Genomic DNA, 14,158 nt, shown 5'->3' with positions numbered 1-14,158 from the left:
TACCTTATTTTAATTACTTCAAGGACGATATCATTCTCTTTGTACTCCATAGTGTTTCTATCAAATAATGCTTGCTTTAGAGCATCGCTGAATGCAGTTACAAAATCTCGATAATCATCACTTTCAGGGTCTGCAAGTGTTGCCATAAATTCTTCATTGTCTATTTTCAATTCTCCTTCCAATGTCCGTGGTACTGTAAAAGAAGCAAGAAGTGTTTTTTCGTTAAACTGAATCTGTTTTTACGTTAAACTGAATACCGAAAGCCATAAAATAGGTTTAATTTTCTATTCGCATGCTTTTCTGAGTACTTTTTCTATGATCGGATTATCGTATAACTGAAAGATTTTTTAGGTGATAATACTATAGTTTTAAGTTCGGGTATAAATTGTTTCAGCTACTTTATTAGAACTGAGTATGATCTAGGCTTTTCTCAAATCGGGCGCATTACTTTAATGTTTTTTTTGTTTTTAAATTAAGATCCTATAAAGAGACAAATTTGATTCTTGTTTTGATCAATATATGATCTTTGGCATTCTTTTTATGACGTATATTAGCGATAATTATAAATGATGTAAACTGTTCAAAAATATGAATATATTAATACGAATATTTTGTTCTTTAAAACTAGACTTGATAATTTTATGACGAATTATTATTTTAACAATTTCATTTAATTAAATATTTCTTCGGCAGGCGCTATATTTCCGCTTCTCGCCGGCCAGTCTATAGGGCAATCATAGAAATCTATGAGAGAGGCCTGTATCCAACATTGGGCGTCTAATGGCTGAAGTGATGGTGATGGAATATTTGTTAATGTTACTAAGTACAGTAAATCATTGTGAAAGATGAGATTACGGAATCAGAAATTTTGTTATTAAATGTAAGATCTTAATTTAAGTTGTATGATTTAATTTACCAAACATTGAGTCGTTGAATTCATCGGACACTGTAGAATGATAGATGCCTTCATCGTTTTGCATTTGGGGCCCGTGTTGACCTGAAGTGGGAGCTGTAGTCTGTTCCTGAGTATGAGCGACCTCTTGGTTCACTTCACGACTTATATCTTCTTGGCTATTCTCTTGCTCTTGATTGTTGGCGTGTTCGGTGGTCTGGTCACGCTCGCCGCTTTCAGTGTTCGAATCGTTATCGTGACTGTTGCTATGGTTATGTCCGTTGTCATGGACATGATCGTGGTCGTTATGGTCTTGAGTGTGATCGTGTTCTTGGTCGTTGCTCGTTGTATGGGTGATTCCGCCCAAAGCACGCGCTGAACTCACGGATGCATTGTATGGTTCGAGAGGCGTGGGAGAGTTAGTGAAAAGTATTCCAGCTGGAAGCACGAAACATGAATATTGAATTAAATATTTAATTTTTAGCAACCCTAAAATAATGGTATATTATATTATAATTCGGTCGCCGTATGTGTATGGATACATGTCGCTTCCAATCAGTCCTGTTAAAAATTCATAACGGAAACCTGTGTCCGTGGACGTCTTATCGAAACGATGATGATATTGATGAGACTCATGATTTATGATGATAAATGTTATACAGTATTTGTCGAGTTTCCATTGATACATTGTTAATCACTATTATCTGACATTAATTAAAAAGGTTAAAATTAAAAAAAACATATTTACTTGCTGCCAGCACTATTAGAGCGACGACAGCGGCAACAACGAGCCCGAGTAATGTCCAGCACAAGGGTCTCTTACATCCACCTTTCTCTCCCCGTTTATCTGCCGTTACATACAGCTTTTCGCCTCTGAAAAAGAAATAAATAGTTTTTGAATAATTTCAACTCGAAAGGCGTAAGGCGTGTTGGTGAAATAATCGTGTAAGCAAATTTAAGTCTTGCAGCTATTTAGATCAATGCTGACTACGTCTGTTCACTCTATTAAATGTAAGTACATATTTGTTTAACAATGTTTTCTCTGTACAAAAAAGAATAAACAATTTAATATTGGTATTAAAACTAGGTCTTATTGGAGGCCGTTTTGGAGCGTGACAACACGATGCTGATTTCTACTGCCAATTGATTTTCTATTATTCATTTAAATTGCACTACTAATGATATATTCATTACTCAAGATGACCCCAAATGCAATATTTATTCAAAACGAGATATTTTAAAACATTTGTCTAGCCACTAATATCGGGGTGATTGGCTTTAGGTATTAAGGTGATATGTCCAAAAGCAATGCTGCTTTTTGGTTTTCATTCATTGACAGGAAATAAACTTTACTATTTGCTGTCAACATATCATATAACCTATCCGAAAATCAATGGTTTCAGAAATAATATCATAACGACATATATAGTAAGGAAAAGCATTTTTACAATTCAGATTACTACATATTTTAATTAATTGTTGTTTAATTCCTGTCTCTGCAGTCATTGAACTGGCAGAAATTATTGGCCTGTTGTATTACGTTAGGAAAAGTTAATCAATGTAACATATTTCATAGTAATCACTTATGAGGTTATTGGTAACAGGTGTAAAAGTTATAAAACTTTTTCACCTGATAAATTAGCGATATATTCACCTGTATAAAGCTTTTAATAAAAAAGCAGTTTAAATCCATCATTTGAGTTAATATTCACTGCTATAAACTTTCTAGACTAAATCATCACTAACCTCTGGCCAAATGAATTCCCGAGCTAATATAACAACTCGCACCTTATGAAAATAGCTTCGGATATTTCATTAGAATCTCTGACAAAAAGATAATCAAAAATTAAAATAATGTGTTTTATTTTGTGGTAAGACAATACGTACATTTCTATGTCAGGCTTAGGGAGATTGTTCAGAAGAATATTATTTTCAGCAGGAGGGAAATTCATTTTGTTTTAAATAAATACACTCAATGTAACACAGTTACATGAACCAAATAACCAACGCGACATAAACTTTATGAAATTTTAATAATCTAGTGTGATCTACGCAGTTAAAACTGTAACTCTGCAAATGTGAAGCCAAACCTACAATTTCTTTAGACGTTTCAAAAATATTGCTAAATTGTTAAATGCGGACAAAATTAACTTAAGCATTTAATTAAGATTCTATTACAAGGTGATAGAGTTGATTATGTTAAAAACGAAAAAAATATAATGATTCCGAATGATAGAAGACTCCGCATTGTTCCGTATAGTTCAAATTACGTGCACCTAAGCAAATATCGATGCACACTTTTTGTATTATTTTAACGCCGGTATGATAGCATGCAACTGTTTAGTTTATTTTGAATGACTTAATATTTTAAATGTCGCTATTTGATGGCTATTTTTTTCTATTTCAACAATTAACCTTTACCTTTTGCTATTAATACACATATATCGTACACCATATCCAATAATAAATGGTTTCAGAAAAAATAAACAACGTAATAATAATATAGCATATTAAAATTAATTGTTGTTTAATATCTGTCCGTGCAATTTATATACTGCCAGAAGTTATTGACCTGTATCATTCCAATTAAGTTTTCGATAGATCACCTTCTATAGGGTGATTGTAAATAGTGTAAGTAAGTGATTGTTAGCTTTTTAGTAACTAATGAGCTTAGTGGATTCTAAGTACATATAAACTAATTAACAATTTATGCTAGAAATCTTTGTTATCACATTATTGTCGTATAAAATAGTTTAAAAAAATTTGATGTGGATAAACATATTTCAGTATGATTACTTTACACAGGATGGTTGGAAATAGGTGTAAAAAGTTTATAGCTTTTACACCTATAACCGATCATCCCGTCAAAACTAAAGTACTTATGTTAGAATTGACGAACGATATGAGCAACGACTATACTTTTCTAAATTTCTTGTATTGTTCTATACCTATAGTTTTCTGTTTTATATTCTCTAGTAAGATTATTAGTCGTCTAAGCCGATCATCTTATCTTAGGAAGTTTACAATGTTCTATTGTCTGCTCAGAATTCTTACGACATTTTTGAACCTTTATAAAGCCGTTGATAATTTAAAAATATTTTGCTCTCTGCGTGAAACGTTCTTGTAAAATGCTTTTGTTAACACGGTTATACAATTTTAGTTCCATTACAAATTTGTAACATTGTTATAAAATGTTTAAATGGCTACAATAATTTCATTGTTGTTCCGAGACTGTTGCTAAAAGACGATAAATACGATATTGTTTATTTTTAATTTGTGTTATTTGAGTGAATGTAATTAGTGTAACTTTATTTTACCAATAGAGCTGTTGTTCAATAGTGTTTTTTTTATTAACGGCTATTCTTGAGTAAATTTTTTGTTAAATTTATAAAGTACTTCCTATGTTCAACTAATGAAAAACTCTTTTTTACACTTACATCATTGTTCATCGACGTGTTCTCTAATCTTGAAAATTTTGAAAGTGATCTACGAGAAAAAACTTTTGTGATCCTTTGGATTACTACATTGATATTTTTATAAAATTATTGACAATTCAGCCTGAAAATGCTAACTCGAATAAAGAATTTTTAATATGTATTTGCAGAAATTAAACGATTTATTCTATTTATATTCAAATGTTAATTTAAATTGTACTTTGTTCAAGCACAATAGAAATATATGAACTAGCTTTATTGCGTGAACTCATAAGTTGGTTATTGTTATAAAAGCAGCTTGTAGTAAGTGCGGTCCGCGGTAGGTCGATGCCCTGGGCTTTGTTCCTGCCTCCCCGCACCCGTCCACTCCGTGCCGATATACATTCATCTCCGCGCGCTTAACGACTTTGCTATGATCCCAGGACTTTTGTCGTGACCCTTTATTTATGACTGCGCCTTCAAGCATATCGCTGTTACTCTTTTTCTAAAAACCTGTTACTAATCAATGTTGTTTCTACAGTTTTTAATCATTTCAAAGGTACAACAAATAAAAATTTATCAATATTGCATGTATTTGTCAATTAGATAGTATAATGTAATGATAAAAAATATGTAAATTATAAAATGAAACTGGATTTACAGGGTGATTGGATAAAGTTGTGAAAGCTTTAAAGGGGTGAATAATAAATAACGTAATCATAATGTAATAACAAACATGCTTTTATAATTCGTATTCAATGTATTAATATTATTATTTACTATTTATTCATGAGACTTCTGTGTTAGAAGCTAAAACATTCCAACAGAAGACTCCTAGCAGCATGCCTACGTGACCAGAAAGAGAAATACACGTATTTCATTAGTGAGCAATTAACCTGATGAGATTCAGTAAAAATAATAAACAATGTTTTCTAAAGTTGGTGTAGAATTGTTACTGTTTAGCATAACTATCTTCTTCCTTTAATACAACTTTTCCTATCACATGTATTCAGCGAAATATTAGCATTAATTGTGCACAGGATTTCTGCAAATTAATAATTCGAATTGCTGGAGGGTAGATCCTTGATGTAGTAACATCCTTTAACGTTAATGTGTTTGTAGGAAATTGATCAATTATCATATTCCTTCCGTAAGCATCATTCAGTAGGAATTTAACGGATAAGGATGCATCCTGTACTTAATTTAGTTTATAATTCGATTATAGAGGCCTTTGAATAGCTTTGTTCAATTTCTAAAGTATATTTTTCCATTTTATTTTTAGGTTATCATATTATGGTAATTATAAACATATAAGACCAGTGAAAATAGTAGTCTATCTGTGATGTATGTTATCTGTAACTGAGGATAAATTGTTAAAATTAAACTATTAATTTTTATATTGTTTTATTATTATCAATAAGGTATAATAAATTTTGCGGCGCCTTATATTGAATAATTTAGAAAAATCAAAAATAAAACGGCTTTTTTATCAAACGATTTTCAAATGGCCAATTTTTTTATGTGGAAAGTTATTTTCAATATATATTTCTTTGGTCATTGCCATAACTTGAGAACGACTTTACTGATTACATGTATTTTTCTAATAGTTTGTGAAATCTTAAAAAAAATAGAATTTATTAATTACTATTGAAACTGCGCATTTGCCAGTTTTGTATGAATTTTGGATGGACAGCTCCCTTTGCACTTCACACTTTTGACAGTTCACTTGTATGGCAATTTATACGTAGTAGTATAAATATTTATCAATCAAGAAATTAATTTATTTATTTTAGATTTAATTTATGAATAAAGTTATTATTTTGAAATATACGTAGATGGTATTTTAGAAAGTCTAGGCGCCGGGTCATTTTGGATTTCGTTAGAGCCGAAGAGTGCCTTTACTTACTTTTTATCTAAATTCACTGAATTATGATTTATGATCACTTTTGGAGAGTAAGGCTTGCTCTAAACGTCACGATAATTTGTCTAAAACAATCTCTACGATTGGTAGTGAAGAATATAACTACAGAAAGAGCGCGTGCTGTTACTGATAAATGGCCTCAACGTTTAAAGTTTTGGATTGTAGCCAATGAAAAACACTTCGAATAAGTTTTATATGTTTTTGATGATTTTATATAAATGTATTAAACTAACACCGTAATAGTAATAAATGTTACATGCAATAAAAAAATGTTTTTCTTTGTAACAATATTTATGGCAAGACTAAATATAACATTTTTTTTAATAGAATGCGAAGGGCTAATAGTATCTGGCGATACAAAAACAGTCGGGACAGCTAGTTATTGATATTTAACACTGTTTTTTAAATTAAGAACTTGAATCAAACTTTGTCATAAGTTATTGCATTAAAGATAGTTATTGCTCTACAGGTCATTTTGAAATTTTTCTTAGTTGTATACTAAGCGAAAAATAATCGTCGTTATGCTCGATCTGATCGCAACACTAAACCGGAGCATTCAAACATTGAACACCGCGTTGTGCAACTCACTTGTGACATTCTGGCACTGCCCGAAATATCACGCATAATTTTAAATCAAGCGATGTCACAATGATAAGTTTTAACGTACGTGTTTTAGTTCGAGAATTAAAACACACGTGTAAAAAATTGTTACAGACTCGTGGTATATAGTTAACAATTTTTTTGCAAGTATAAAGAAAATATCCAAATAATATGACAACTGTGTTAGAGTCCTAAAATTAAACAAAATTGTAAAAAGAACAGAAAAAGTGATAAGAAAACATAAATTGAAAAAAAAATATTAAAAAGTCTCTGACCTCAATATAATAGGGGATACGAAAGGACAAAAAACGTTGCCAATAAAAAGACCCAATGCGAAATAAGCACAAAGTCGTGTGGTTATGGAAGCAAGCTCATTGCGACAAGACAAGACAAACATTATGTTATATTACAATGCCTTTACAATGCCTTTACAATGCTTTTATCTTTTTTGACGATGGGATAGTCATTTTTATTTTCGCAAATAATATACATTATATTTGATTGTAAATAGACTTCATCTTATGTCATTTAATGTATACAGATTAAAATCTTCCAATTAATACGTTAAAAACCTTTTAAATTCCTTTTTAAACGTTAAAATAAACAGAGGAGGCTAAAAACAAGACAGAAAATGCACCTAATGAAAAAAAAAAACTTTAGATTTGGATTAAGATTAACATCAGAATGCTGTAGCGTCGAAGATACAGATAGTCTTAATGATATTGAATTACAAAGTAAATAAATTAAAAAAAAATCCAAAAAATGTAAATAAAACTGATTTAAAATAATAAGCGATGACCTTTGTTATGTTGTCTTTTAAATATCACCTCGTGGTTTATATAACATTAATACATCGGCAACCAGTTTTTAAATTCATTGGAAGATTTTTATAAAAAAATTGGTTTTCATTTCAAATTATGAACAGAGTGATTGGTTATATGTAGGTTTAAAAGTGGTGTATAAATAACGTAATGATACAGTATATATATTGAGAAAAAAACTATTCAAAATGTGGATTATTATGTAATAAAATTAAATACAGAAGTTATTGGCTTATCGCAATCCGAGTAAAAATATCAATTAATATTATATATTTGAGAGTGATCACTTTATACCCAGTAATCTTAAATAGATGTAAAAGGGTTTAAAGCTTTTTACTGACAAATAGACATTTATTCGTTTAAAGTTTTTATACTTTTATAAGTATAAAATGTATGGTTATCCAACCATCTGTATATAGCAAAAAGCTTAAATATCTCAACGCCAAAACCGTGTACGCAGTTCATACTTTTTTCTGCATTAAAACCTCTTTTTGAGTCGCTAAGAACTAACAAAATTCGAATGTAGTAAAAAAAAAGTTAATGAAAATTCAGCAGCGTTTATTAGTATGACAGAGGTCTCGTGGCGTCGTGTGTGGCCCTTGCGGTACCGTGTTCAATACACGACATGTTTTGAATCTAGTATCACAATACATATACGAAAAGTTTAAATTATTTGTTAAAATTTCCAGGTGCTGTTTTATTGATGACTGAATTTTTAATTTTTGTAATTAACTGTAATAATATTTATTGTGATAAAGTTATTACAACATGTTAAACGTAATTATCAGGATTATACATGTGCTTATTGTCTTCTGATTTGTATAATTAAAGTAAATATAACTATTGGTTTAAGTTGTAAATGCCCTGAAAATAAAAGTAATCGCTTTAAGTATCGAATAAAGTAATCACAAGTGATCACTCTGAAACTTTATTGGAATGTAGGCCAATAACTTTTAGCAGTACAAAGTTTGCATGGAAATATATTTTGATTATTATAAAGGATGTTCCATACATTAATTGACAGTTTATGAGCTACTGCTATTCCCTTTCTCCACATATAAACAAGTTTGCCGCTTAGTTAGATTACAGTAGAAGTTTTTGTTATATTAGTAGTAATAATTAATTTGATATTTTATGGCTGTTGGTCAATTTGTAGCTGTTTATACTTTTTAATCCCTAAGTATTATAACAAATGTATGTATTTTAAAAAAATGGCAAATACATAAGTAAAAAGTACCGATATATCAAATGACAATTGCACTTTACCTTTGAATTGGTATCTCCTTGATCCATTACGGAGGCGCGCGTCAATTAATTTTAAAACGTGCATCATAATGATAATGCGAGAAAAAGTAGAAAAATAAGCATGTAAAACACATTCCAAAACACAGAACAATAAATACTTTAGCTATCGGTAAATGTTATTGTCATGATGAAATATTGAGTTGGGGAATTGGATAACAGTGTGCCGTGAATGATGTATACCTATATCGTCGAAACTGGGATAGAAATTTTGATCCCAAATTGAAAAAAAAATGATGTAGTCCCAGGATGTGCTTTGAATTCAGTAAATCTTTGACGAAGTTCCCGAAGTTGCGATTTAGCACTCATGCAGACCTTAGAAGCGTAATGATACACGCGTAATAAGTGACAGCCCTCAAAATGAGGCCTCGACTTGAGGAAAAAAATTTTTTTTAGAATTTTAGAGATCATCGGAAATAGTGCCGCTCTATAGTTTGAAAAAAAGAAATTTAGGCTATAATTTTTACACCGAGGGGAAAACCCGTACCCAGTGGCGTAGCTTAGATTGGGGCTTGGTGCCCCCCCCCCCCCCAAAGAATCTAAATAATTTTAAAATTCAGAACAGAATGTAGTTAATATATTATTTTTATTGGTTCAAAATTATAATAAATATATATAAAATAACATTAGATCTTAATAAAATTTATTGAATAAATATAAAAACGAACATTCCTCGCTTTTTGGACTGCAAAGTCATTAATTACATTTTCAAAATCAATAGTATCGACTAGTTTGAAACAGATATGTGTTTTTGTGATTTAGGGCCCTTTTAAAAACACTTCATGTGTTTTGCGAATGAAAGACTTACACTGTGTATATTATAATTTGTAACCGTTTACTTTTTTTTAATGTTCACATTATTTAACAACTTTTTTAGCACAAAAATAGTAAAATTCGATATTCTTTTTATGTTATTTATTTTAAATTATGGTTTTCATTTTTCTTTTAACATTTCATTATTCATCATTAAAAAAAAAATTCAAAAAATTTTTTTTCAACTTTGGTGCCCCCCCTGCTTGTGGTGCCTGGTGCGGCCGCTCCGCTCGCCACTCCCTAGCTACGCCACTGCCCGTACTCTTTCGATTTATTTTGAGTTCGATACATAGTGTATTTATAAATATGTAACATATTTTAAAATTAGATAAATAAAAATTAAGCGGGAACATTTTTACATAAGAATTAAAATTATTCATTAAAGTACAATGAAAATGAAGTTTCAACGTATGAATGTTCACTATACCGTTTCTAACATAGATAAAAACAAACACGACTTAAAAACTGTCAAGATTCTAGTCCGAAGTCGCTTGTGCATTGTGGTTGATATATTGTGTGGAATTTCTTTCAGACCATGCGAAGGTTTTGTGCTGTGTCCGACTTGTTGAGTATAAAGACGGCTTTCTAGAAACAAGAGGTTAATTGTTTAGCGTAAAGTAGGCGTCGTGTTTGTTAGACTGTGTTTAAAGCGTTTTTGTGACTTTCGACCGGAGTTAGTCAAACTATAACTTACGATTAACTAGTATTGAACTAAATATGTACGTAATTTTACTTATTTCCTTAGTCGACTAACTGAACAAATAAGTAAAATTACACACATCATACGATATATTAAAAGGATTATTTAGTATAAAAACAGAGAAAGAAATACCGTTATAGCATTTTAAAAGAATAATTATAACTAATTCAATATTTTTGATAAAGTATAAATTGTAGAATAAACATTCGTGGAAAGTTCTATAATAGGATTCACAGACACTTTTGTATTGACGTTTTGATGGACAACACACGTAAGGTTAAAGAAATTTTACAAAAATCGTATGTTTTGGATTAGATTAGAATTCTTTTATTTTCAAATCCTAAAAATTTACATTTCCAATGTAAATATAGTTAATTATGTATTCTTTAAAGTTAGTTATTAATACTGTTAATTCCATCTTTTATGATTTGGTTGTAACTGTCAAATAAAAAAAGGATTCTTTTATTTTACTGCCTTTTTTAGGTGCATTTATAATAGTTTATATATAGTTTTACATTACAAAGAATACTAAAACTTAGTTATTCATTTGTATCGGTGCAATTAGAAATAATAAATTTTTGTTCGATTTATCTTTTTTCCTATTTATATAAAAATAAGCTTCATGTGACATTTTCATATTCATAATATAAATTAGGATTATTAAACCAGTGATGCAATTCCAAGAGTATTATTCAAATTTGTTATTTCAAAAATGGAATATGTTTCTGGATTTAAATATATCGTACAAGTTTGACTACAATGTTGCCAGATGTTAAGCCGACATTGTCTGTGATGGTAGAGCGAGCTAGACTGTTGTATTATGAACGTAGGAAAAAACGTGTGTTCAGTGCAACGACCGTGGCTTATGTGCTGCGTTGCATAATATAGCGATGATGTCGTGAGGTCTTCACTTCCTGTATTTCCGGCTGTTCGAGCTCGTGCGTGGGATTGACTTTGCCTCTACGAACTTATGTAATCCTAGTATATGTCCAAATAAATTTATTTTATTGATTTGACACATTTAATATCTACACAATACAAAAGTACTTGATGATCGGAATAGGTGGAGTGTATTTTCGAAAATACATATTTTTTACTTTTACATAAAAGTATTTATTTGAAAGAAAGTGAAAGTAACTAATGTAAATTAATTAATTGAAATATTTACCTATTCTTTGTTTAATTTTAAATACCTAAAAGTTAGAATTTTTTTTTAAATGCTTCTATCAAGTTTCTTGCTAGGTTCGTCTTGATAGAATCAACTATCCGAACTTGCCAGTTGTATTTTGAGAAAATTGTTACCAAAAAACCACGTTTAAATATATATTTAAATGTATCATATTATAATATTTTGCCTTTTCGAAAGTGCAAGGAAAATCTTAATAGAAAGAGGTGGCAAATCTCGTACAATCATTACGCTTGTTAAAGCGCCATTGTAATAGGACCACAATAAAGCTTGAATAACATAATTTTGTTTATTTGGTTTAAAACTAGAAATTTATTATTTCTTACAAAATTGCCTAAATCACATTAAAAAATGTACAAGGCATAGAAATGTATGTAAACTTTAAAATTTTTAAAACAATAATTTTAGATTCATTTTAATATATCAAATATTACTTTCAATCCGTTATTGTATAGACAAAATCTTTGATTATTGATGGCCGCTGATAAAAAAAAACTTATGAAGTGAAAAAAATTACTTAAATGTTCAAGTAATTGACTATTTTTTTGTCAATTGCAAGGCTTTATCAGGTGATTATTCCTTAAAGCCCTCCGTGTAGTCTGCAAATTTGTACTGACAGTATCTTAATTGCTTCGCAAACTTTTTTTATGAATCCCGTTACACTTTTTAACGCTCGCAGACTTGTGGCTCTTATTAAATAGAACACCCGTTACATGTTTCCATTTAAGGCGGGGAACTATTGCGACAGTCATTAAGCCACTGGCTGCATACCTTTCAAATCGCCTTTTACTTAACACGCGACATAATTGGTCGTTACAGTTTTAAATAAATTTAAAGATAGCTGCCAGTTCTCGGACGACCTTAGGTGACGTCACGTTATAAAAGTAAAATCAGATTCAGACCTTCGTTATGCTTAAGCACGAAGTTTATTAAGTAAAGAATCACCGCACTTCATCAAGCACACATTAATAATTCAATAAGCTTAAGAACTTTTTATTAACTTTAATAAATATCATGTATAGCAATATATAAGTTAAATTCTGTGATTGAAACTTGGAATAATCAGGAATGACAGGTGCACAAAACCCACACATTTTAAAATTCCTGTTAACAGAGTTCTATGACATATCAAATTATAGATAAACCATGAAATATTTCGCTTAATTAAAGTGTTCAAATTATTAAGTGTATATAATTAGGTGGTTTGAGTTGCTATAAAATTCAAATACGCCATTCAGGCATCCCGAGGTCACCCTCTCACGTTCCTAAAAGTATTTTAATAATCTCTACATATATACTTTGGCAGGCGATAAATAGTATTACAATAAAAAATTATATAGTATTTTAAAATAAGAATTTTCGAAAAAATTCTGAGAAATCAGATGTATTTTGAGATCAACGTAATGTGTGTTTCATTTACAAGTATGTAAGCTAATACTAGAACGAAACATAGTATGTTTTTAAATACACAGGTAATAAAAATACCATTAATAGTATAATAATAGGAAATTACTCAGATTAAATTAGTAAGGCATGTGCTGTCACATTGCAGATGTATCTAGTAATAAAACTATCTAGTAGGAAAGAATTACAGGCTGACTTATGAGAAGTACTGTTTCGTGTCTTACTGAAACTTACAAGAATACATGAAGTGTTACATAAGATCCTAGTCTTGATTCAACTCGATCGAAATATATACCTAACTCTTACTGGGGAAAACTTTAATGTCTTCTTTCGACGCCTTTTGCCAAAACTACAAGAAGAACACAATATACAATGATCTACAACTGTATTAAAATGTCTGAATTCCTCCGATAGGGCAGTTTGTTTATTAAATAGTTCTGTAAACAATTTTATTTTACAGACTTATGCTGTTTGCAATATTACTATGGCTCTCTCGAGGATCAATCCGATGAAATTGTAGTACGTGACGGCCCGATCCGAGGCTCCACAGGGAGCGGAAAGTTTCGCTACCTTAACAGAGGTCAGAGCTGAGCACCTTGCGTTCTGCCCCCTCAAACTTGTGGAATTTAGGCAGCAGTGTAAGCCAGGTAAAAAAAAAACAATCTCTTGAGGACATACGGGTCGGGTATTAGTTAGTTATTATAGTGGATTGGGAGGCCGCTGGAATTTTAGATCATTTTTTGCGGACGCTCCATGATAATCGCAGATAGCATCGTATTATTATAGACAGATATTTGCCATCAGGTAAATCTGAAGTTAATTTTATGTGATAGTGTTACAAAAAATTTGCTACAGTTCAACGACGTAACTTTATTCGTAAAGCTTAATGATTCAGCTTTTTAAGTTTTTATATACCTTTATATTGCCTCAAGCCAATATTGTAATGTAAAATAATGTTTCACGTATCCGTGTCTCATAAAATTTCCGCTCGGTTGTTTTTTTATCGTAAAGTTGTGTTTTAACAACCGGTTTCCAATTTTATTCATATTGTACCAATAGAAGATAATGCAATATTATTTTAATAAATTGTGCGTTTGGATCCAATG

General features: G+C 30.5%; 1 protein-coding gene across 1 annotated transcript in view; it reads right to left on the bottom strand.

The window, feature by feature from the left end:
- The window catches only part of LOC137929409 (uro-adherence factor A-like), a 71,467-nt gene that overhangs the window by 4,540 nt on the left and 52,769 nt on the right, over positions 1-14,158 (bottom strand). The window contains exons 4-6 of the mRNA XM_068772340.1: positions 1,641-1,765; positions 917-1,330; positions 4-193 (exon numbers count right to left, since the gene is read on the bottom strand). Of these exons, the coding sequence (XP_068628441.1) occupies positions 4-193; positions 917-1,330; positions 1,641-1,765 (729 nt within the window). The remainder of the gene's footprint in view (positions 1-3; positions 194-916; positions 1,331-1,640; positions 1,766-14,158) is intronic.

This window comes from Battus philenor, unplaced genomic scaffold (assembly GCF_028537555.1).
Source record: "Battus philenor isolate CCGP_79_NKW_IND1 unplaced genomic scaffold, ilBatPhil1.0.hap1 SCAF_5, whole genome shotgun sequence".
Taxonomy (NCBI): domain Eukaryota; kingdom Metazoa; phylum Arthropoda; class Insecta; order Lepidoptera; family Papilionidae; genus Battus; species Battus philenor.
The sequence above is the reverse complement of the archived record's forward strand: the minus strand, read 5'-3'. Positions and strand labels throughout refer to the sequence as shown.